Here is a 22346-nt window from a genome sequence, read left to right as displayed (position 1 = left end):
AACCTGCGAAATGTGCAACGAAATAATACCCCATTCAGACTGGCGCTTGAGATTGCAGCAATGGAAATCATATTGTTACCCAATTCTGTTGCCATGAAAGCTTTTTAAATGTGAGGACAGATCTTTTCAGTCCAACATGGAGAAAATTGTAAGATATGCGTGGTAATATAATGTGATCTTTGCAGTTGCTGCGTATGCAGTGTAAACGTCCCAGAACTTGTATCGACAAATCGATAAGCAATCTGAATTCGATATTACACAATGCGGCTTGTTTTTACGGCTAATTGTGTTTTTAAGCGCCTGCTGCACACGGAAATAGGCGGAAAGTATGCCAAACAGCATCCGCGGAACCTCAAGGGTCGGAGCAAGAGCTCCCAGGAGTGGCTTACGCGACAACTGACGGATCCGTATGTGGAGAAGGCCCGCATGATGAACTATCGCTGCCGGAGTGCCTTCAAGTTACTGGAGATCGACGACAAATACGGAATCCTGCAGCCCGGAGACACAGTTTTGGAATGCGGAGCTGCTCCCGGCAGCTGGACCCAGGTGGCCGTGGAGCGGACCAATGCCAACGGAAAGCAGGAGCGGGCGCCGCAGGGAGCCGTCTTTAGCATCGACCTGTTGCATTTTCATGCTGTGCCGGGTGCCACAATCTTTGGCGGCATGGATTTCACTACGTCCCTGGCACAAAAGCGGCTGAGGGAAGCGGTACAACACAGAAAGGTCAACTGCGTGCTGTCTGACATGGCACCCAACGCCACCGGAGTGAGGATGCTGGACCAGGAGAGCATCACAAACCTCTGCTACGAGGTGCTGCGCTTTGCCCTAGCCATGTCTGCTCCGCAGGCCCATCTGGTGGTCAAGGTGTGGGATAATGGGGACGTCCCCAAGCTGGAGCGGGATATGCTTAGGTTTTATGAGAAAGTGAAGAGAGTAAAACCGCGCGCTAGCCGCGGAGATTCCGCCGAGCACTTTCTGGTGGCCAGGAACTTTAAGGGAGCAACGGATAGTTAATTATTAACTGCGTTTTTTCGACTAGTTGAATTAAAAGCATTGTTAATGGACTCTAGTTTATATTGAATAGGATAACTAAAGGGAAGTAACCTGGGATTCATTTCATCCCAAAATATTTGTTTAAATAAAAAATGACTGTTGACTATTTACGAGAGGAATTTTTTTTAAACTTTGTTATATATAGTTCTTTAACATATTAATGAATTTAGTTGAGTATTAACAAAACCATGCTCTCATCAACATATTTATGCATTTATAACTCACACCAAATTGTTCATGATTAATTTTATAAAAAGTGATTTAAATTTGGTCTTCAAATTGTATTGAATAGTTTAGGTACGCATTTCCTAGTGCTTGTAATGAGTAAGGTGATCAATTATCATGTACAGCCACTTGGGCTGATCGTGAGGAGCCATGTGCCCGGCATTGCGCACCATGATCTCCACCAGATGTCCGGCGTGTTTGACATAGCCGGCCACTTCGCCATCAACGCGCCACACTTCGCGGGGAGCCAACTTGTACTTGTCCGAGCCGGGGAACTTAAGTTTGTTGAGATAATTGCGCGTCAGTGGATAGGCCACAATAATGTCCAGCTGCCCGCTGTAGATGCACACAGTATAGTGGGCCAGCAGTTCAGCTATCCACGGGGCCACGGAGTCCATGACATCCTTCTTCAGGTGAAGTTCCACCTTGTTCTCCTTGTCCAGATCATGGAATGGCTTGTTGCCCACATGTATTGCCCGCCGAGTGGCTCCCGCCTGCAGAAATTCGCCCAAGTTGGCGCCATCATCATCATGCGTCTTCAAGTAGTTGTAGTACCAGCTGTATCCAGTAAGGTTGCTGAACAGTGAGCCATTGGTGAGGTCCCCGTTGATTAGGGAATCGAATACGTCGAAGGCGCACTCCATGTCGTGACTCTTGATGCATTCAGCTCCCTTCGCCTCGGCATCGTGGAAACTATTCAGTCCGTGCTCGTCGATCAGGCCCAGCTGGTAGAGATAGTCACCGTACTTTAGCTGATGCAGAGGATCCGAGAGACCATTTCCGATGGCCACGCCCTTGAGCGGCACGTAGACGCGGGTCTCTATGGCATTTTGTACCTTGTGGATGTGGTAAGCGAGGGCGGGCACGTATTTTCCGGCATAGGACTCGCCGGTGACCCAGAAGCCGGAGGAGTTGCGCCATTTGAAGAGTTCGTACAGCTGCATCACGGCCTCGTGCAGATTGCGGCCGACATCCTTCTCGTTCCTAGCATAGCCGGCATCGTTCTCTGTAAAACTGAAGCCAGTGCCCACGGGATTGTCTATGTAGATGAGATTGTGTGTCTTGCTCCAGGTATAGTTGCGTTTCTGAAGCTTTCCATAACCGTCCAACTCCAGTGGGCCATTCTCCGTGAACAAGCCGAACAGGGAGGAGGCACCTGGTCCACCCTGAAGCCACAGAACCACTGGCGCATATTCAGGCTCCTGCTCGGCGGGGAAGTACCAGAAGAACATGTTGGATTTGAAGCCGGGGTCCACGGTCAAATAGCCGGAGTAGCTCTCAACTCCATGGAACTGGGAGCCCACGACGCGGGCCAGCTTCTGAACCTCTTGCTTGCTCATCGAAGCATTGTTGATCAGAGGCGTCAGGAACAGGGGCTCCCCGGGATCGACACCATCGTCGAAGAACTGGTAGCGCGGATACGGATTGATGAAGCTCCGTCTGTAGGGGCGTTCTCCCTCGACTCCTTTTGCTCCGCTTACTGCGACTATAGTCGCGATAATTAGAAATGCGCAATGAGTTGCAGTTTTCATTGTTCAACTGCGCTGATTCGACTGAAAAGCGATCGAATTGTCAGTGGTTGCGTCGCTTGGACAGCTTATATATGTATATATATATATGATTTCGCCCCGACCTGCTCACGGTTCGGTCGATAAGGGGGTTTTAATCAGTTCTCTCACTTGCCTTGCTTTCTTTTATTCGCAGAGCCGGCGAATATGTAACTTTTCCAATTGAGAACTTATATTTCAGTGTATCCGCACCGGTCAAACGTTAGGGTTGTCAAGTGAAGCGAATTTATTAACTGTGATTTTTAGTAAGAGCGACATCTGAGTAATGGACTGCAAGTTGTTCCTTTTTTTTTGTCGGAATTATTGAATATAATCACTTATCCATCAACTAACTCTATATTGGTAAAATTCTTTAGCAATTAAACGACAGCTGGAACTTGAAAGGTTTAACCCGGGATACAAAAGTCGTCTCAAAAGTATATATGTTCAGTTTGTTTTGCTTATATCACCATTTCTTCTCACTTCAAACGTTAAGAAATTCTCTTTCCCGAGGCATTCATATTTCCAGAATCCAAACAATTGGCAACATTGAATTGAACGCCAGTCCGGCAAGGCCAGGGCATTTTGCGTCAAAATTTGTAGTAGCGCCGCAGCTGATTTGATTTTCCATCGCCAAACGAAGTTTGAGCAAACAATACACAATGTCAGTCGCCGACACCATCGAATACGTGACCCTGGGCAATCCTGTCAGCAAAATGGTAGCCTCGTCCGCATCTGCCCTGCTCCGCACGCTTGTAACTAATCGACTTTTCCTAGACGAAGTTCCGGATTGTTAATCCTTAACTGTTTTTCTGCAGGGTCTGCGTCCCAAGAAAGTGCCGGTGCAGGAGACGAGTATGGCGCTGATCCCTGCCGCGAACTACGCGCATTCACACGGATCGCTCTACCGACTGGCCGGCAGCCACTACCACTTCATTCGGCTGGCCGGGATCGGCGGCGCGTCGGCCATCTTTATGGGCGCCTACTGCAAGTACGTCCTGAAGGACGTCAGCGATCCCAAGGAGCAGGTGGACTCGCAGGCCTTTGCTGATGTGGCCAATCGCATACACTTCCTGCATTCCTTTGCCATGATGGCCATGCCTCTGGCCCACTATCCCGTATTCGTAAGTTTAAATGGGAGCAGTCCAAATTTGAATTCCCCTGAAGATGTCTGGTTAAGTCCTACCTCCGCCAGGCCCATCCTTAGTCACTGACTCCAAGGAAACCATTTATCAGTATCGATCTCGATCGTGTATTTGGTTTATTTGTAAAGCTTTCTTTGTCGGTTTGTCGTTTACATAAACTCTGTGTAAAGTTAGATCTCTGAACGGAATTTATAACAACTCGCGGTACTCTCGAATCGAAACTCCAACATTGATACTCGAATAATTGACTCTCTGCTTAGCTAGTCTAATGCGCTGATTGACATTACAAAATTGAGCTATGAATGAATATTGGTTTGGGCCAAGCGCATCCTCCAAGTTACTTCTTTATAATATAGGTATGTTGTATATGAAATGTTTCCAAAGCTAAAGCTAAATGTTCAACAACCACTAATTGCAGCTTACAAAGTAATTTTCAATACCACACACGATACTTGTATAATAATTGCGTTAATTCGGATAACTCTTAGGTTTGTGATATGAGCAGGTTCATAGCTGATATGGGTTCGGGGTCTTGGGTAGGAATTTCTTGATTTACTCTCTTCATAATTACAATCGTATGTTAAAAATGTACCAAAAAGGCATAGATTCTCTCGTTTTTGCTGTTATCTTGTAATTGGTATTTGTTGTCATCAGCCTTATTTGATAAGTAAAATCTGGGCTTTATCGAGCTCCGTTTTGTCGACGTTTTAAAGCTAACAACTAAAGCTAACACCAAATATGCACTCAAAACGCTGGCCGTCTTCGCTAACTTCTACTCCTAGACTATAAACTATAGGGCCTGTTCCGTTTTTAAGTTTACTGATTAAAAAATGTAAATGCATTTAGATAATGTTACATAAACTTTGGGTAAACTATTTGCAATTTGGAATTTCTTACATATGTATATCTTGATTCCTGACTGAACATTTAAATGCTATAAATTCTTTGCATCCTAAAATCGTTTGGTTACAATAGTAGTGCTTAGCCGTGATTATAGGTTTCGAGAACAGTGGGGTTCGGAACAGGCCCAAATGACTGTGGTTACTTAAAGTAATTGGTTTATTTCCTCCCGCAGACTGGCACTTTGATGATTACGGGCATGATGCTCTTCAGCGGCTGCATGTACTACCGCGCTTTGACTGGCGAGAAGCGGCTGCAGCCGTACGCGACCGTCGGAGGATTCTGCCTGATGGCCGCGTGGCTGTCGCTGGTCCTATAGGATGCGCGGAGGGGAGGCCAACTATCTATTTTCCATGTAGCACATGCTGAAATGCAATTTAGTGCAGAGGCAAATAAAGCTAAGCCAACTCTAACATACATCATCTAACATAATACAACATCAGCTAAATATGAGTTTCTTTATCCGCTTTTAGCCGTTATTTACAATAATTATAGTGAGGGCCTTGCAGCTAATGGAAGATACTTTTAAGTTAAATGCGTACAATCTCTTAGTGGCAAATGTAAGTCGCTAAGTCGATATAATGAAATAAAACAAATAAAACCGTTTTAACAAAAGAACCAACCGAGCTGTTACATTTATTGTATACCTGTACATTAATAAATTACTATAAAAACACTCATATATTTATACTAGGCGTAACATTTCATAGAATTCTCTTTTAGTTTTATCTTTTTTTGGGGTTTTTCATTGGGTTTTTTTTTTTCATTAAGGTTGTTATTGTCGTTTTACTGGAACACATAATACAAATGCAATGCGACCTTTTGAAGGCCAATGCACAAAGTTCAGCTAAAATTAATTATTGCACAATTTGCATTTTATATCAATCTTTCTTTTTTTAAGGTACAAAAACATTTACTCCCTACGCTCCTCTAGCATCAGCTTATTGTCTTGCTGTTTGATTTCCCTTCAGTTTCCTAGTTTTATACACCTGACTAACAATTATTTTGATTTGTACACGTATTGTAAAAAGTTCCTCAGCGGCAGCTCAGTGGTGATGTCTGCTGGCGCCGCTGATGGTTTGCTATCCTAACAACTTCTGCTTGGAGGCTTCCGCAAAGAGGAAGGTCTTTTGAATGCCCGCATTGGCCGCCGGATGATTCGTAATTGGTTCCAGTATCTTAAGTATGTAGTCTTTAAAAGCCTTCGGAACGGCGAAATGTCAAGAATCCTTCTTGAGCCGCAGGTTGTCATCATGGGCCTGAAAGGAAGAAAAAGAGCTTAGGCATGTGGACAAGTTACATTGAATCTTTAAACGCAATCCCACCTTTTGGGCAACCTTCAGCAGGGCATCGAAAGTGGAGTCTCCCGTCTGCTTCACCATGCTGTGGAACACCTTCTTCTCGCTGGTTGTGAGCAGCTCGAACGGAGATCCGAACTCCACCGCTTTTCCTGCGTCCATTACCAGCACCTTGTCCGAGTCCATAACCGTATGCAAACGATGGGCAATCGTGAGCACTGTGCAGTCCTTAAATTTGTTCCTAATCGTCGTCTGGATAAGAGCATCCGTCTGCGGATCCACGTTAGCCGTTGCCTCGTCCATCACCAGAATGCGATTCTCTCGGAGAATGGCTCTAGCTAGACACACCAGCTGGCGCTGTCCCACGCTGAAGTTGGTGCCTCCTTCGGATATCTTGCTCTGTAAGCCACTGGGAAGATCAGCCACCACATGCTTAAGCTTTACCTCCTCCAGAGACTCCCACAGCTTGGCGTCGCTATACTCATCGAAGGGATCCAGATTGTAACGCATGGTGCCCGAAAACAGCACCGGCTCCTGAGGAATAATGGAAATCTTGCTGCGCAGATCGTGCAGTCCCAGGTCGTTGGTGTCGCGCCTGTCGATCAGGATGGCTCCCTCGTTGTAGGACAGACGGAACAGAGCGTTGATCAGCGAAGATTTGCCGGCACCAGTGCGTCCCACAATGCCCACCTTTTCGCAACCCTCGATAGCAATGTTCAGGGATCGCAGCACGTAGTCGGCCGCCTTGTCGGGGAAGTACTTCAGCGAAAGGTCGTCGAACACGATCTTTCCATCCTCTGGCCAATCCTTTGGCGGCTTCTTATTTGGCTTGGACTCGAAGTCACCCTCCGGTTCAAGATCCTCGTATTCCACCACTCTCTCCACTGCCGTCATTGTGTTTTCCAGCTCGGCCGATTGTCTCATTCCCCACTGGACCATACCGGTCATGCCCATGGCTTGTGTTATGGCCAGACCGACGTCACCTCCGTTCTCCGGGGAGAAGAGGAAGAAGCTCAATGTGATTACAGCGATGTAGACAACACAAACGCAGTCCAGCCAGTATCCAAAGGCTCGACTCGTGGCAAGGAACATATAGTAGCCTGAGCTGTGCATATCCTGGTAGTTGTCGAACTCGGCAATCAGTTCCTTCTGCGCTCCAAATGCACGAATGGTGGCCAGGCCATTAAGGGAAGCACTCAAGTGAGAGTAAATGGGGGACCGTGCTGTTGATATAAAAAATATTGATTTAAGAAATGTGATTATACTAAAATCGTAAGTGCATATAATATCAAATCCACTTACTGACAGCTTCGAGTCGCTTTACGTCTCTGGATGTGCTCAGATAGAAGACACGCAGGAGGTAGAAAACAATGACAAGGAACACCGTGGCCAGGATGTACCAAACGTTAACGATACACAGGACGACTACGATGCCCACGATGGCGAGGAAGATCTGCATTACGTCCATCATCACGGAGGGAAGAATCTCGTCCACTTGACCCAAGTCCTTGGAGAAGCGGTTGAGGATGCGTCCGGAGGGGTTGGTGTTGAAGAAGTGCATCGCAGCTCGGGTCACACCTTGGAACATGGTGTTGTGCAGGGTCGTGGAACTGCGCATTGCCAGGTAGAAGAAGAGCATGCTCCGCACCAGCGAGAAGATGATCACAGACACATTGATGCCGGTGAAGTAGTAGATGTCCACAGGATCGGTATCGGCGTTGATGCGGGTTTCGGGGAAAGCGCGTCTCAATCTGGCCATAAACGTGTCACGCTCCGCTTCACCATTTTTGTTCACCCTAGATAAGCAATCAAACGATTAGGAAAATCCATATCTTTCGGGTATCTAACTTACCAGTAGGACAGGAAGATATCACCACCAGAGGCCAGCACCTGGGCACCAATGCAGAAGAACGCAAATACGATAAACAGTCCATAGCCATTCGCTCCAAAGTACTTCTTGTATAGCTTCATTCCAATGCGTCCCTCGACGCGGCCTTCCTGCGTCTGCATGGGAGACTCCGCCGCCAAGGATTCGGCAGCAGATTCCATGGAGGAGATGCTACCGTGTCGGTCGCGCAATTTACTGTTCTGCCGCGAGAGGCTCTTCTTGTCTGGGGCATCGCCGGCACCCTCATCCTTCTTGCTGGGATCTGTCAGCATCTGCGCGAAGTCCAGACCGCTCTTGGCCATGGACTCGTAGGTGCCTATAGCGCTGATCTTGCCCTTGTCCATGATCACAATAACATCGGCCTGTTCCAAGAACTGCAGTTGATGGGTCACAAGCAGTACGATTTCCTCACGCAGGAATCCACGCATGCACTGATCAAACAAATGACGTCCGACATGGGTGTCCACGGCACTAAGGGGATCGTCCAACAGGTAGATGTCAGCCTTCCGGTAAACAGCTCTGGCCAAACTGATACGCGCCTTTTGTCCTCCGGAGAGAGATGCTCCTCTCTCACCCACAATAGTCTTGTCAGCATAGGGCAACAGCTCGAAGTCCCGCTCCAGGGCGCACCTTTTGACCACAGTGCGGTAGCGATGCTTGTCCATAGGCAGTCCGAAGAGGATGTTCTGGCGCACAGTGCCGGTGAAGAGCCAAGGCTCCTGGGAGGCGTACGAGAGAGTGCCGTTGACTTTGACCGAACCAGAATCGGGATTCAGTTCTCCAAGCACAGCCTGAATCAAGCTGGATTTTCCGGAGCCCACTGGCCCAATGACGGCCACAAGTTGGCGCGGCTTGAACTTTAGCGAAATGTTGTCCAGCGTGTTGTCCGTGCTCTTCTGATCCCACTTGGCCTTCAGCTTGCTTATGACGATACTGTGCTCCGCTTCGCTGGTGCGACGACTGCTTGGCTTCAGTACACCAGTGGTCTGGGCCACGGTGGGTTCAGCAATTAGACCCGCCTTGCCCAGCTTCTGCTCGACCAGGTCCTCCGACTTGTCACGCACCTTTGTCTCCTCGTGCAGCATGAAAGTCTGGATACGGCGGATCGAGACCAAGAGCTCGGCAAACTGGGATATTCCCATGGGGAAGTAGACGGTCATGGTGTTACGCAGGATATTGTAGTAGGCGGTGATAACGAAGGCCTTCTCGGCGGTCAGAAGCTTTCCAAGCAGCACGAATCCCACCAAGCTCACGAACACCGATATCCTCGTTACGAACATGATGAAACTTTGCAGCGTGCCTCGGATGTAGTTCACGTTGCGGATGGCGTTCATCTCCTTGGTGCGCACATAGTTGATCATCTTGCTGAAGGGAATCTCCCACGCGTACATCTTGATCACCTGGATGCCCGAAATGATCTCGTTCATCATGCGCACACGCTCATCCGTCCGCAGAGCCGTTTTCAATCGCAGCACAGAGGTCTTCTTGCCCAGATATGCTTGCAGGGGTATAAACAGCAACATCACCGCCACGCCGAAGAAGGCGGAGATACCAATCTGTGGGATAAGTGGATGTTACTAGGCTGACTTTCAAAAGTTTCATATTTAGATATTAATATCTACTGCACTCAAAAAAGAGTCCCAGAATTTTGAGACAACTTTTGTATTTCAATGGAACTTGTATAACTTTTAAATTCTAATCGAATATGTTTGTTAAAGTTAATTTATGGTTTTGATTTTATGTTTTAACTTTTAAAATGCCAATAAAATTCAGAAAGTCTATATAAGGACCTACCCCAATAAAACTTTTTTAATATTATATATTAAATTTATTCTATATTAGATTTAATCTTCTAGGATAAATTTAAATAAAATAATTACACAATGAAAAAGTAACCAAAGAACTTAACTTAATTATGATTTCAACAGCAATCCAAACTATTTGTGATTACATACCTCCCTGTACATGAGGTACGTGATAATGCCAATCTCCACCGGACCCAGCCATAAATAGTTCATGTGGATGACCGAGACGTCCAGACGGCCCACATCGTTCGAGATGAGATTGACCACCTGACCAATTGTGGTATCGCCCAGCGCCGTTCGACTCAAGCGCAGCGCCTTCCGATATATCATGCCTGCAGGGCGATCGTTATTCATGTGTCACAAAGGGAGCCATCCCCATCCCCATCCCAACTCACTTGTCATGGCTATTCTGGCCTTCATGCCGATGTGGAACATGCCCAACATGTAGGGATGCATGAAGAGCACGTTGCAGGCGCTTGTCAAGATCACGCCCAGGGCGTAGAGGTATGCCTTCGTCTGGTTATCGCCTTCCTGGTTGCTCGCGTCCGCATAGTAGGCCACCAGACCGCCCAGGAACAGCGGCTGGGTGACTCTGAGAAGAGTATGGGTTACGGGTTATAAATCAGCCGGCTGTCGGGTGTTGGGCGTGGCGCAGGCAGCTTACCGGAAACCGATCTCCAAGATGAAGAGGACCAGGCCTAGACCGGCCAGGCGCCAGCCAAACACGTTCATCGAGGCCTTCAGCAGGCTGGGGGTCTTCTTCTTTTTGCGCTTCTTCTCGACCTCCTTCTCCCACGCCTCGCTCAGCTTGCTGCCCAGGTGATCTGGAAACAAAGGCATTGAGATATCAACAAGGTGCACTCCACCCGCGGACTTGTTGTACTGTATATATTTATCCTGACTGACTAACGAGCCATGTTGGCATATAATTGGCAGATGGCACTTTGCTGTTTAAAGAAGCCTCCAAAGTATAAACACCCATTAAGTTGCTCTTGTAAGTAATGCAGTTTTCAATATTTACTCATCACGGTAATAAAAAAATTTATTGATTTTTTACTCATCCGTTTGTACGTTTGCACTCAGGCATATGACAATACATACATATATGCCAGATCTATTTTTGAGCTTATCATCATTTAAATTGACTATGTTACGGAACTTATCATTGTATAAACCCTTCAAATTGTCAAGTTGGAAAATATGAATGATAATTAGATTTTCATACCGACCGCCGTAAAGTATATGTTATCTAAATGATAGACACCTCTTTATCTAAAGTTTAAAAGGCCTAATATGGCATTACAATTCAAGATTTCACTGGGTTTAAGCTAATTTGAAATGTATCTTAACTAAATAAAAAACAATCGATTATAGAATATTATTCAAGGGAATGCCATGTCCGGGAATAAACAATAGTGCTTATCGATCGCTAGCTTCTGTATTTGAGGGCCTTAATGAGCAGTAGGAATGGCTATCAATTCGACCGTAACCGCGGCCAATAAATCCAGTAAATTGTCATTCTAGTGCTTTGCTTTAAGTGTGAATTATGGCTGGCAACAAAGCAAATCCCGACCAGCTGCATTGCCTCCAATCGATCTTATCGACGGGCAGATTTCCTAGCCAACTACCCTCCATATGGGGATTCAGATTCCGGCACTTCCGCAAGGCTTATGTTTGGCTCGAGTGGCCTTAGATTGCACACCGATTGGGAATTGCAAAACAAAAGCCTCTCGCATTAGATATGGTTCTCATCATCTGCGCATATTTGGCCAGATATGAGCCATTATGGTTGGCATTGCATAAGCCCTTCCCCCTAGGCACGATCCCCACTCAATACTGTATCTTTTGGAGCCCATTTATAATAAGTAAGTAAATAAGCCTGAGTGCCTAATTGCGTGCAATATCGGGGGTGTTGAAAAGGCGTTATCAACTATGTTGGGCAGTAAATTCAATTAATTGTGGCCAGCGGACGTTGTCAAAGATATCACGTTTGTCACTTTTCGGGGCTCCTCGAAAGTTTTTGTGCGAGGAAATCAAAGGTCTGAAAGTGCCAGATTGGATACCGCTATCTCCGCCGATCGTATAATTCAATGAGAATGAGTGATGGTGCAGAAAGCGCGTATCCAAGGGCTATCTTATCGTCCGGATTAGACTCGGCCGTAGTTCCGCCAAATGATCTCAATGAAATAGTGGTGTGTACATACATATATGGTGCAAGCAGCAATAGGCCAGTGCAGATATCTAATCTAAACTTCCCCTTTAGAGAAGAGCCCTTCAATGCTCGCTGATCCTTCGAACCGGCGGAATAACCGAAAGGCTTTACAACCACAAAGAGTGGGCGCATGCTAAACTCTATCTAATCGTAATCGTCGGGTGACTTGAAGTGTTTCCCTGGCACTTCGCACTTCATTCGGGTGGTGTCTGAATGCCGGAGATAGTGTGGTAAATATGCGGTTTAGTTGATTATATAAATTATATACTCCATGCAGGTGGAGTGGGGGCGGGTGCAAGGAAGCATTCGAGACACGTCGGGCACCCAGGGATTTCACACGCGACTAATGCCCATCTCCACCAGGAAGCACTCCAAAAACAGCTGGGCAAAGGGCGATGAAATCGAAAATCCACTCATGATTGCCACAAGGAATGGAACTGGCCTGTCCATGGTGTAAAGCACTTTTACTAGGTGACTAATAGATAATACATGGCCAGATGTGGTCACCTAGTAAAACCCAATCTATTGCCTCATGACGTCACGTATGGCTTAATCTGGGTACGTGCTGATAAGAAATTCTTCTCTCATTCAAAACTCCTTGACTTTAAATCAGCTTATCTGACGCGTCGGCCGATTTCTTTATAATAATTCAATTAATTTGCTTATCGACTGGTCCGCAGATATGTCCATAAATTATCTTGCCCCGAATTCGAGCCCATTTATTATGCAAGGCATGTGGGGGATTCATTTTTGGTACTTTTGCACTTTACCCATATCCTACCAGAACTCACCTGATCTGTGCTCCTGTAGGGCGCGGTACAAATCATTCTCATCCAGTGTCTTTTTGCGTCCCTTAAAGAATGTGGGCATGGCAAAGCTGAGGATGGGATTACGAATTAGACAGGATTCTATGCGATTTGGGTGTGCAAACTTACCAGAACATCAGGGATGAGAAGATGTTGGACTTCTCGCGTGGATTCTCCGGCAGTTCATCGGCTTTCATTGACTGCATCTTGGTCGGTTTGGTCTAATTCTATCGATTTCCTAGCTTCAGATGCCAGGTCATTGGTCGGGGTGTACGTGTATCCTGTACAGGTGCCGCTGTAATGGGATTACAACTAAAACTATTATTAGTTCCTATCCCAATCGGGTGCCACTTAATACGCCGAATCTAAAGATTGTGGACGCATGATGATTGCGCTCTTTTGGTTCTTTTATTATTTGAGCACTTTTCACGAGCGGTTTGTTTGGCAGCGATAAAAGCAAAGTGGTAAACTTGACCCATAAATGTTTGTTTAAAATACAATTGTAGCGCATAAGTTTAAATTCAATTCCTAGTTTCTGACAGTTATAGGATTCAAATACCAAATACAAATTAAAGCACATCGATATTACAAATGATTTTGACATACTTCTCCCGTTCTACAGGGTTACACATATTAAAAGCAATTGATATTTGAAATATTTTCAAAACAAATATGAAAACTATTTTTTCTGAATTCTATTGTTAGTTACGAGGATTCCTTTTTTAAATATCCAATTTTGGCTAAATGCACTTTATTTAATTCAATGTGTATCCTTCTTAGAGAAGTTTATATTTTGTTGTTCTGTAACCAATAATCTAAGACTTTTACTGGCTCAGATCACTTTTATGGCACTTGTTTTTTACAACTTCCTGTAAGTGATACCAAAGTCACTAGCTTTCCACACGCGTCACTTTTAACAAATGGGAAAATCCTAGAGGCGAAGACTCACGGTACTTTTACACCTGGCGGATCCGGCGGCAGCTTCTCGTTCAAACTTAATGGGCTCGCCGTGAATGAACGGCCCTTTATATAGGCGCCTGGATGAACACCCACGCACACCAGTGCACGCGGCATTATCGAGAGATCGCCGAAGAGAGAGAAAAAGAGAGCGAGCGTTATCACATCTCACCTCTTTTGTTTATATTTACACAGGGAGCACTTGCACTTTGTTTTTACCTGTCTTTCGGGGGCGCAGCGGGGGCGGTGGCGGTGGATGCCGAAAATGGTGTGCAAGGAACAACGAAAAACTCCAAAAAGTGGGGGCAAATCAATAGGACAACAAACGGGACTCCTACTGGGGTGCTCTTCCTCTGCTCCGTGCTGATGAATGTGAACGTGTCCTTCCACTCCCGCAGGACACACGGAAATAATTGTGCGCTTATTTAAATATCGTGTGCTGATTTTACAAAGTTGTGCAGTGAAAAACATAAAAACGTTAAACAAGTTCCAGTGCGTGCGCGTCGAATCTGCGCAGAGATGAAAAGCGGGCTGTCAAAACCAGAACGGAAAACTGCCAGATGCACAGTGGCGAGCAAAAGTATTCGCACGTGCACGCGAATTGAAGAGTTTGATTGCTGCTTAAACTATTATAAAATAAGAAACCATTCCGTTTTAATACTCTTTCCATGGAAGCATAAAATTATACTAAAAACAATAAAGCTGTTCAGTGCTTGAAAATTGGTATAAGCAATTTTTAACGGTAAAAAATTTGTAGTGCTGTGCAGCATCAAAACTTCGACACAATTCCAAAGATACTCACACATAAACATATGTACATATAACATTAATAATACTCAAAATTTCCAAATTTCAAAATCAAAATACTTTATTCTCAGTAACTAATAATATATTTACGAAACATTTTCGTAGCTCTTCAATTCTTTCAATTTTAAATGTTTCTTAGAACTTTAACAATTCAAGAATTTTTGGCTTATCAAGAGTCAAAAACTTTTATAAAGTTTATTAATATCTAAAGTTTGGTCATTGCATTGATTGTAATTTAACCATTCGGTGGCTTTCGACCTAAGTAAAAGTACCAAAAGTGTTGAGAAAATGGCAAATCTATTCATTGTCCAGCGCGATGAAGTAGGAAATATCCTCCGGACTGTCTTCGGTGGTCAGGTACACGATCTCCTCGTAAACGTTTTCTTCGGCAGTTGTATATTCTATCACTTCGAAGCCGGGCTCTATTTGAACCACCCCGTCGATCTCCACTAGATTGTCGATCTCTTCCAGTCCGGTTGGCTCCTCTAGTAACTGTATATCCTCCACAATATCTGACTCTTCCATAGCATGCATATCAAGCACCTCCACAACCGTACTCTCCTCTCTGTGATCAATCTCCTCCAGCTCATTTTCCGCTTCCAAGTAATCTACCGGCTCAAGAGCTTCAGTTTCCTCCAGTCCATCAAGTTCAGCTTGAATCTTGGCCAGGTGCCTTTCCGATCGCATGTGGCGAACGAAGCAGAATCTCCTGGCAGTTCTGTATTCGCAGGGCTTGCACTCCATGGTGGAGCTGCACTCTTTCTTGTAGGCGAGGTATTCGTCCTCGGTCTCACCAGACTCCACAGATAGCTCCACCATCTGTTCCTGCTCGTGGGGCAGATACTGTATGTATTCATTCGGCATCAACTGGCTTTGCACAACCTCAATTTGCGCCTGGCTTTTTGCTTGCATCTTGAGTTGAGATTTTCGAGTGGTGTCAAATGTCGTGCACGTGTGCAGGTTGTCTTCCGCGTATCGTGTTTCCTCCGCATCCGAGGGCGATGGCTCCTCCACTCTTTTCACTCGTTTTACCGGCTGTTCCGCCCTCTCCGCCTCGTCCATCAGCTTCTCGCACTCCTCCTGCTCCTTCATGATGTGGCGCCGCGACTCCTTGTGCCGGTCGAAGCAATACCGCTTGGCGGTCTTGTAGCCGCAGACGTTGCACGAGAACAGCGACGATTCCACCTCGGACTCGGAGTCAGAGTAGGACTCCAGCAGCATGTGCTTCTGCGAGCGCCTGTGGCGCCTCAAGTCTCTCCTCCGGTCCGTGGAGTAAGTGCAGCCGTTTATGTTGCAAGTCAGTCGCTTTATCTTTACCGCCTTGACTTGCTCCTCTTTTCTGGGCGCTTGTTTGCAGTGCAAGTCTGTAAAATGCGGAATCAATCTTAGTTCAACCGGCATTTAGGTATTCTTCGGTACTCACATTTCATTTCGTTCTCGTAGATGAAATCTAGAGCCTCTATCGTCAGGGTTTCCGTTCCCTGGCACGTCTGCGGCATATTTGCCTCTATTCGTCCGCGTTTTTGTAATAATAACTAAACAAATCAACAATTATTTGATGGTACCAACATTATCAAGCTGGAAAATGTAGATTGCCCGCTCGAATTTAGGAATTTAGTATTTTTCAGGCGGCATGTTTTATCTTATTTCAGTGCACTTTACGCATTATGTATATTTCATTTTAAAAGTACACAAAAAGATCATCAGCTTACATATATGTTAGCAATTAGCAATTTTTAATTTATAATTAGTAAAAGGAAGAGTTTTTAATTTCGGGACAAAAGTCACCCTGCAAGAACCACTTGTTACATGCAGATGCAGCCGGTGACCGGCTCTGGTCACACTGTCCATTTTTAATTTTTTTTACAATAGTCGAGTTTTTAAAATAACATTTTATCCGTCTTTTATATATATATATATCTTATATATATATATATATTTAATTAATAGTAGTAAGAAGCAATCCTAAACAAACATGCAATCCGTACTCACCCGCTCGTTAAGCGTTGGTAAGACCAACTAATGTGTGGACTTTGAGCCCCAGCCATTTAAAAGTTCTCTATAAGCAAGATCCTAAACCAGATATTGCTGTTCAGCCCGCAGATCTTTAAATGCTCGGCAAATTGCCTCATTGTCGGCGCTTTCGGAGACGCACCAGATGCTGCAAAAGTCCTGCCGGGACTTTGCCAACAATGAGCTCAGTGGAAACGCAGCCAAGTTCGATCGGGAGCACCTTTATCCAGAGAAACAGATCCGCCAGATGGGTGAACTGGGCGTGATGGCAGTAGCGATTCCCGAGGAACTGGGTAATTTATATTACGCCTACCTCATCCCTCCTCATAATATCTCTTCATTGTTAATCAGGCGGCACTGGACTGGATTATGTGGCCTACGCCATTGCCATGGAGGAAATCTCAAGGGGATGTGCCTCTGCTGGCGTCATCATGTCGGTGAACAACTCCCTGTATCTGGGACCACTTCTCTCCTTTGGAAACGATGCCCAGAAGAAGGACTACATCACCCCGTTTACCACCGGCGAACGAGTGGGCTGCTTCGCGCTCTCTGAGCCTGGAAACGGATCCGATGCTGGAGCTGCTTCCACCATAGCCACCGATAAGGGCGATCACTTTGTGGTGAATGGCACAAAGGCCTGGATCACCAATGCCTTCGAGGCCGAGGCAGCCATTGTGTTCGCCACCACCAACAAGCAGCTGAAGCACAAGGGCATCTCCGCATTCATTGTGCCCAAGGCCACCAAGGGCTTCTCCCTGGGCAAGAAGGAGGATAAGCTGGGCATTCGAGGATCCTCGACGTGCCAGCTAATTTTCGAAGACTGCGTGGTGCCTAAGGAGAACATGCTGGGCGAGCCGGGCTTCGGTTTCAAGATTGCCATGCAGACGCTAGACGCCGGCCGCATAGGAATCGCTAGCCAGGCGCTGGGCATTGGTCAGGCTGCCTTGGAACTGGCCGTGGACTACGCCCAGAAGCGACAGGCCTTCGGCAAGCCCATTGCCAAGCTCCAGTCCATCCAGCAAAAGATCGCGGACATGTCTTTGGCCATGGAGTCGGCACGTCTGCTCACCTGGCGCGCCGCCTGGCTGAAGGACCAAAAGCAGCCCTACACCAAAGAAGCTGCCATGGCCAAGCTGGCTGCCTCGGAGGCGGCCACCTTGTGCTCCCACCAGTGCATTCAGATCCTTGGCGGAATGGGCTACGTGACCGACATGGCGGCCGAGCGTCACTACAGGGACGCCCGCATCACTGAGATCTACGAGGGCACCTCGGAAATCCAGCGACTGGTTATCGCGGGCTCCATTCTCAAGGAGTATGCTAGTTAAGATCAAAGTTATATATCCGTACTATCATCAACATTGTAATGTGTACTTGTGTGTGTACGTTTTTTTTAATATACTATTATTATGTTGCTTCTATTGAGTTGGTATAATTGTTTATAATAGGTAGTAATACACAAACAACATTTAAATTACTTTGGAAAGGTTTGCAAAACAATTTATAAATCATCTTCGTTCAAAAAGCTAAGTAAAATAAGTGAAACTTTATATGCATTAAATTATATCTTTTAAACCAAATTTTAAACGACTCAAAAAGTGTGAACTTGGCGCCAAAACTGCACAAGTTTTTCCCGGTTAGTATATATTCTGTGGTATATTTGTGGCTCCGTTCGGTATATTGCTGCTAGCTGTGGAACGGTCACACAGCAAAAGCAAAAAAGTTTCTTTATTTATTTGATAATTATTCGTTACGCGGTAATTAACGCGATGCAAGTGCAGCAGGAACGTGGTAATGAACGTTTTTGCCACTGAGCTGCGCGCGTCGGCCGTCCAGAAAGTGCAGAAATCGCGCGAAGTGTGCGAAATCCGTCCAAGAGCAGAAAAGTGCCAAGAATAGCTGCAATGGAAACAGCGATGGATGTGGTGTGTGTAATGGATACGGCGGTGGGCGACCATCTGGATGACCGCCAATGTGCGCTGGAGGAGATAAAGCAGGCGGTGCAGTCGGCGGGCGCCAACTTTCAGCGGGTTCAGGTGCGCCAGCTCGGTTATACAATGGCATATGGGTGACTTGACTTACATCCCCCACTTGGCATCCTTGCAGTTCGAGCGCCTGGACTTCGGTGAGACGAATGTGCTGGAGACGTTCTACAACGCCGATGTGGCCATCATTGACCTGAGCATCCTCACCCAGCAGCGACCGCTCTCCTATCACTACGGCGTGAGGGAGAGCTTCGGGATGAAGGAGAACATCCTCACCTACAACGACATCGATTCGAAGCAGACGCTCAGTCTCAAGGTGCTTTCGGAAGTGTTTACCTGGCCAGGCGTGCCTGACTAAGCATCTGCGGGCGTGATCGGGAATCCGCTTCCGATAAGATAAATGCTACGACCAGCAACAGCGTGGACTCCTGGACTAGTTGCTCTTGCTGATCTTTTTACAGTCGAGCTTCCACAACGCGAACTAACTTTATTCCAAGTTTCTAACCTAGGTGCTTAGACAAATTTCTTCTGAAAATATTTAAAAATGATTCTAGTGTTGCTTTTGCAAATTGAAAAAGAAAAAGAGGTCAAACACAAAAATCTCTTTCCCATATGAGAACCTCTTTCCCTCCACAACCGTTCTCTCCTCTCTGTGATCAATCTCCTCCAGCTCATTTTCCGCTTCCAAGTAATCTACCGGCTCAAGAGCTTCAGTTTCCTCCAGGCCATCAAGTTCAGCTTGAATCTTGGCCAGGTGCCTTTCCGATCGCATGTGGCGAACGAAGCAGAATCTCCTGGCAGTTCTGTATTCGCAGGGCTTGCACTCCATGGTGGAGCTGCACTCTTTCTTGTAGGCGAGGTATTCGTCCTCGGTCTCCCCAGACTCCACAGATAGCTCCACCATCTGTTTCTGCTCGTGGGGCAGATACTGTATGTATTCATTCGGCATCAACTGGCTTTGCACAACCTCAATTTGCGCCTGGCTTTTTGCTTGCATCTTGAGTTGAGATTTTCGAGTGGTGTCAAATGTCGTGCACGTGTGCAGGTTGTCTTCCGCGTATCGTGTTTCCTCCGCATCCGAGGGCGATGGCTCCTCCACTCTTTTCACTCGTTTTACCGGCTGTTCCGCCCTCTCCGCCTCGTCCATCAGCTTCTCGCACTCCTCCTGCTCCTTCATGATGTGGCGCCGCGACTCCTTGTGCCGGTCGAAGCAATACCGCTTGGCGGTCTTGTAGCCGCAGACGTTGCACGAGAACAGCGACGATTCCACCTCGGACTCGGAGTCAGAGTAGGACTCCAGCAGCATGTGCTTCTGCGAGCGCCTGTGGCGCCTCAAGTCTCTCCTCCGGTCCGTGGAGTAAGTGCAGCCGTTTATGTTGCAAGTCAGTCGCTTTATCTTTACCGCCTTGACTTGCTCCTCTTTTCTGGGCGCTTGTTTGCAGTGCAAGTCTGTAAAATGCGGAATCAATCTTAGTTCAACCGGCATTTAGGTATTCTTCGGTACTCACATTTCATTTCGTTCTCGTAGATGAAATCTAGAGCCTCTATCGTCAGGGTTTCCGTTCCCTGGCACGTCTGCGGCATATTTGCCTCTATTCGTCCGCGTTTTTGTAATAATAACTAAACAAATCAACAATTATTTGATGGTACCAACATTATCAAGCTGGAAAATGTAGATTGCCCGCTCGAATTTAGGAATTTAGTATTTTTCAGGCGGCATGTTTTATCTTATTTCAGTGCACTTTACGCATTATGTATATTTCATTTTAAAAGTACACAAAAAGATCATCAGCTTACATATATGTTAGCAATTAGCAATTTTTAATTTATAATTAGTAAAAGGAAGAGTTTTTAATTTCGGGACAAAAGTCACCCTGCAAGAACCACTTGTTACATGCAGATGCAGCCGGTGACCGGCTCTGGTCACACTGTCCATTTTTAATTTTTTTTACAATAGTCGAGTTTTTTAAAATAACATTTTATCCGTTTTTTATATATATATATATCTTTTATATATATATATATTTAATTAATAGTAGTAAGAAGCAATCCTAAACAAACATGCAATCCGTACTCACCCGCTCGTTAAGCGTTGGTAAGACCAACTAATGTGTGGACTTTGAGCCCCAGCCATTTAAAAGTTCTCTATAAGCAAGATCCTAAACCAGATATTGCTGTTCAGCCCGCAGATCTTTAAATGCTCGGCAAATTGCCTCATTGTCGGCGCTTTCGGAGACGCACCAGATGCTGCAAAAGTCCTGCCGGGACTTTGCCAACAATGAGCTCAGTGGAAACGCAGCCAAGTTCGATCGGGAGCACCTTTATCCAGAGAAACAGATCCGCCAGATGGGTGAACTGGGCGTGATGGCAGTAGCGATTCCCGAGGAACTGGGTAATTTATATTACGCCTACCTCATCCCTCCTCATAATATCTCTTCATTGTTAATCAGGCGGCACTGGACTGGATTATGTGGCCTACGCCATTGCCATGGAGGAAATCTCAAGGGGATGTGCCTCTGCTGGCGTCATCATGTCGGTGAACAACTCCCTGTATCTGGGACCACTTCTCTCCTTTGGAAACGATGCCCAGAAGAAGGACTACATCACCCCGTTTACCACCGGCGAACGAGTGGGCTGCTTCGCGCTCTCTGAGCCTGGAAACGGATCCGATGCTGGAGCTGCTTCCACCATAGCCACCGATAAGGGCGATCACTTTGTGGTGAATGGCACAAAGGCCTGGATCACCAATGCCTTCGAGGCCGAGGCAGCCATTGTGTTCGCCACCACCAACAAGCAGCTGAAGCACAAGGGCATCTCCGCATTCATTGTGCCCAAGGCCACCAAGGGCTTCTCCCTGGGCAAGAAGGAGGATAAGCTGGGCATTCGAGGATCCTCGACGTGCCAGCTAATTTTCGAAGACTGCGTGGTGCCTAAGGAGAACATGCTGGGCGAGCCGGGCTTCGGTTTCAAGATTGCCATGCAGACGCTAGACGCCGGCCGCATAGGAATCGCTAGCCAGGCGCTGGGCATTGGTCAGGCTGCCTTGGAACTGGCCGTGGACTACGCCCAGAAGCGACAGGCCTTCGGCAAGCCCATTGCCAAGCTCCAGTCCATCCAGCAAAAGATCGCGGACATGTCTTTGGCCATGGAGTCGGCACGTCTGCTCACCTGGCGCGCCGCCTGGCTGAAGGACCAAAAGCAGCCCTACACCAAAGAAGCTGCCATGGCCAAGCTGGCTGCCTCGGAGGCGGCCACCTTGTGCTCCCACCAGTGCATTCAGATCCTTGGCGGAATGGGCTACGTGACCGACATGGCGGCCGAGCGTCACTACAGGGACGCCCGCATCACTGAGATCTACGAGGGCACCTCGGAAATCCAGCGACTGGTTATCGCGGGCTCCATTCTCAAGGAGTATGCTAGTTAAGATCAAAGTTATATATCCGTACTATCATCAACATTGTAATGTGTACTTGTGTGTGTACGTTTTTTTTAATATACTATTATTATGTTGCTTCTATTGAGTTGGTATAATTGTTTATAATAGGTAGTAATACACAAACAACATTTAAATTACTTTGGAAAGGTTTGCAAAACAATTTATAAATCATCTTCGTTCAAAAAGCTAAGTAAAATAAGTGAAACTTTATATGCATTAAATTATATCTTTTAAACCAAATTTTAAACGACTCAAAAAGTGTGAACTTGGCG

The 22346-nt window shown here is 46.3% G+C and overlaps 9 protein-coding genes across 10 annotated transcripts; 5 read left to right on the top strand and 4 right to left on the bottom strand.

Annotated features, from left to right (window-relative positions):
* The first annotated feature begins 235 nt into the window (after positions 1–235).
* LOC6619033 (rRNA methyltransferase 2, mitochondrial) lies at positions 236–1163 on the top strand. The gene has a single exon (XM_002043242.2). It carries the CDS (start codon positions 262–264, stop codon positions 1012–1014), a length of 753 nt encoding a protein of 250 aa, XP_002043278.1. The 5' UTR covers positions 236–261; the 3' UTR covers positions 1015–1163.
* On the bottom strand, positions 1153–3029 carry LOC6619032 (venom serine carboxypeptidase). Its single transcript, XM_002043241.2, has 2 exons — positions 2962–3029; positions 1153–2831 (listed from the first exon to the last, which is right to left on the bottom strand). The coding sequence occupies exon 2, from the start codon at positions 2808–2810 to the stop codon at positions 1362–1364; it is 1449 nt and encodes a 482-aa protein (XP_002043277.1). The 5' UTR covers positions 2811–2831; positions 2962–3029; the 3' UTR covers positions 1153–1361.
* A 458-nt stretch (positions 3030–3487) lies between these two features.
* LOC6619031 (transmembrane protein 256 homolog) lies at positions 3488–5488 on the top strand. Its single transcript, XM_002043240.2, has 3 exons — positions 3488–3580; positions 3644–3949; positions 5046–5488. The coding sequence occupies exons 1-3, from the start codon at positions 3488–3490 to the stop codon at positions 5187–5189; spliced, it is 543 nt and encodes a 180-aa protein (XP_002043276.1). The 3' UTR covers positions 5190–5488.
* Positions 5475–13930, bottom strand: LOC6619030 (probable multidrug resistance-associated protein lethal(2)03659). 2 transcript variants are annotated; one of them, XM_002043239.2, is made up of 10 exons: positions 13829–13929; positions 13009–13174; positions 12865–12950; positions 10526–10685; positions 10257–10453; positions 10012–10193; positions 8021–9612; positions 7471–7964; positions 6196–7391; positions 5475–6129 (listed from the first exon to the last, which is right to left on the bottom strand). In XM_002043239.2, exons 2-10 carry the CDS (start codon positions 13083–13085, stop codon positions 6091–6093), a joined length of 4023 nt encoding a protein of 1340 aa, XP_002043275.1. In that variant the 5' UTR covers positions 13086–13174; positions 13829–13929; the 3' UTR covers positions 5475–6090. The 2 variants fall into 2 exon arrangements, with proteins under 2 accessions (XP_002043275.1, XP_032578205.1); XM_032722314.1 differs by having other exon boundaries at positions 5475–7391; positions 13829–13930.
* A 748-nt stretch (positions 13931–14678) lies between these two features.
* Positions 14679–16455, bottom strand: LOC6619029. The gene is made up of 2 exons (XM_002043238.2): positions 16067–16455; positions 14679–16007 (listed from the first exon to the last, which is right to left on the bottom strand). The coding sequence occupies exons 1-2, from the start codon at positions 16140–16142 to the stop codon at positions 14941–14943; spliced, it is 1143 nt and encodes a 380-aa protein (XP_002043274.2). The 5' UTR covers positions 16143–16455; the 3' UTR covers positions 14679–14940.
* Positions 16456–16541: 86 nt separating this feature from the next.
* LOC6619028 (short-chain specific acyl-CoA dehydrogenase, mitochondrial) lies at positions 16542–18078 on the top strand. Its single transcript, XM_002043237.2, has 3 exons — positions 16542–16652; positions 16740–16949; positions 17008–18078. Exons 1-3 carry the CDS (start codon positions 16619–16621, stop codon positions 17979–17981), a joined length of 1218 nt encoding a protein of 405 aa, XP_002043273.1. The 5' UTR covers positions 16542–16618; the 3' UTR covers positions 17982–18078.
* Positions 18079–18365: 287 nt separating this feature from the next.
* LOC116801503 (mitogen-activated protein kinase kinase kinase 15-like) lies at positions 18366–19095 on the top strand. The gene is made up of 2 exons (XM_032721537.1): positions 18366–18689; positions 18760–19095. The coding sequence occupies exons 1-2, from the start codon at positions 18558–18560 to the stop codon at positions 18994–18996; spliced, it is 369 nt and encodes a 122-aa protein (XP_032577428.1). The 5' UTR covers positions 18366–18557; the 3' UTR covers positions 18997–19095.
* Positions 19096–19099: 4 nt separating this feature from the next.
* LOC116801501 lies at positions 19100–20516 on the bottom strand. The gene is made up of 2 exons (XM_032721535.1): positions 20147–20516; positions 19100–20087 (listed from the first exon to the last, which is right to left on the bottom strand). The coding sequence occupies exons 1-2, from the start codon at positions 20220–20222 to the stop codon at positions 19189–19191; spliced, it is 975 nt and encodes a 324-aa protein (XP_032577426.1). The 5' UTR covers positions 20223–20516; the 3' UTR covers positions 19100–19188.
* A 17-nt stretch (positions 20517–20533) lies between these two features.
* LOC116801500 (short-chain specific acyl-CoA dehydrogenase, mitochondrial-like) lies at positions 20534–22156 on the top strand. The gene is made up of 3 exons (XM_032721533.1): positions 20534–20733; positions 20821–21030; positions 21089–22156. Exons 1-3 carry the CDS (start codon positions 20700–20702, stop codon positions 22060–22062), a joined length of 1218 nt encoding a protein of 405 aa, XP_032577424.1. The 5' UTR covers positions 20534–20699; the 3' UTR covers positions 22063–22156.
* Positions 22157–22346: the final 190 nt, after the last annotated feature.

This window comes from Drosophila sechellia, chromosome 3R, assembly GCF_004382195.2.
Source record: "Drosophila sechellia strain sech25 chromosome 3R, ASM438219v1, whole genome shotgun sequence".
Classification (NCBI taxonomy): domain Eukaryota; kingdom Metazoa; phylum Arthropoda; class Insecta; order Diptera; family Drosophilidae; genus Drosophila; species Drosophila sechellia.
Note: the sequence above shows the minus strand (reverse complement) of the source record. Positions and strands in the feature narration are given on the sequence as shown.

What these genes read in the sequence shown, in the direction of transcription:
- LOC6619033 (XM_002043242.2), top strand. Translation starts at nt 262, where the DNA reads ATGCGGCTTGTTTTTACGGCTAATTGTGTTTTTAAGCGCCTGCTGCAC.
- LOC6619032 (XM_002043241.2), bottom strand. Translation starts at nt 2,810, where the DNA reads ATGAAAACTGCAACTCATTGCGCATTTCTAATTATCGCGACTATAGTC.
- LOC6619031 (XM_002043240.2), top strand. Translation starts at nt 3,488, where the DNA reads ATGTCAGTCGCCGACACCATCGAATACGTGACCCTGGGCAATCCTGTC. An exon ending in CTGCCCTGCTCCGCACGCTT is followed by an intron (nt 3,581 to 3,643) that starts GTAACTAATCGA and finishes GTTTTTCTGCAG; the next exon opens with GGTCTGCGTCCCAAGAAAGT. An exon ending in TGGCCCACTATCCCGTATTC is followed by an intron (nt 3,950 to 5,045) that starts GTAAGTTTAAAT and finishes TTCCTCCCGCAG; the next exon opens with ACTGGCACTTTGATGATTAC.
- LOC6619030 (XM_032722314.1), bottom strand. Translation starts at nt 13,085, where the DNA reads ATGCAGTCAATGAAAGCCGATGAACTGCCGGAGAATCCACGCGAGAAG. An exon ending in GATATCTTCCTGTCCTACTG is followed by an intron (nt 7,965 to 8,020) that starts GTAAGTTAGATA and finishes TTGCTTATCTAG; the next exon opens with GGTGAACAAAAATGGTGAAG. An exon ending in AAAGCGACTCGAAGCTGTCA is followed by an intron (nt 7,392 to 7,470) that starts GTAAGTGGATTT and finishes TTATATCAACAG; the next exon opens with CACGGTCCCCCATTTACTCT.
- LOC6619029 (XM_002043238.2), bottom strand. Translation starts at nt 16,142, where the DNA reads ATGCCGCAGACGTGCCAGGGAACGGAAACCCTGACGATAGAGGCTCTA. An exon ending in CTACGAGAACGAAATGAAAT is followed by an intron (nt 16,008 to 16,066) that starts GTGAGTACCGAA and finishes CGCATTTTACAG; the next exon opens with ACTTGCACTGCAAACAAGCG.
- LOC6619028 (XM_002043237.2), top strand. Translation starts at nt 16,619, where the DNA reads ATGCAATCCGTACTCACCCGCTCGTTAAGCGTTG. An exon ending in CACCCGCTCGTTAAGCGTTG is followed by an intron (nt 16,653 to 16,739) that starts GTAAGACCAACT and finishes ATTGCTGTTCAG; the next exon opens with CCCGCAGATCTTTAAATGCT. An exon ending in AGCGATTCCCGAGGAACTGG is followed by an intron (nt 16,950 to 17,007) that starts GTAATTTATATT and finishes ATTGTTAATCAG; the next exon opens with GCGGCACTGGACTGGATTAT.
- LOC116801503 (XM_032721537.1), top strand. Translation starts at nt 18,558, where the DNA reads ATGGAAACAGCGATGGATGTGGTGTGTGTAATGGATACGGCGGTGGGC. An exon ending in CCAACTTTCAGCGGGTTCAG is followed by an intron (nt 18,690 to 18,759) that starts GTGCGCCAGCTC and finishes GCATCCTTGCAG; the next exon opens with TTCGAGCGCCTGGACTTCGG.
- LOC116801501 (XM_032721535.1), bottom strand. Translation starts at nt 20,222, where the DNA reads ATGCCGCAGACGTGCCAGGGAACGGAAACCCTGACGATAGAGGCTCTA. An exon ending in CTACGAGAACGAAATGAAAT is followed by an intron (nt 20,088 to 20,146) that starts GTGAGTACCGAA and finishes CGCATTTTACAG; the next exon opens with ACTTGCACTGCAAACAAGCG.
- LOC116801500 (XM_032721533.1), top strand. Translation starts at nt 20,700, where the DNA reads ATGCAATCCGTACTCACCCGCTCGTTAAGCGTTG. An exon ending in CACCCGCTCGTTAAGCGTTG is followed by an intron (nt 20,734 to 20,820) that starts GTAAGACCAACT and finishes ATTGCTGTTCAG; the next exon opens with CCCGCAGATCTTTAAATGCT. An exon ending in AGCGATTCCCGAGGAACTGG is followed by an intron (nt 21,031 to 21,088) that starts GTAATTTATATT and finishes ATTGTTAATCAG; the next exon opens with GCGGCACTGGACTGGATTAT.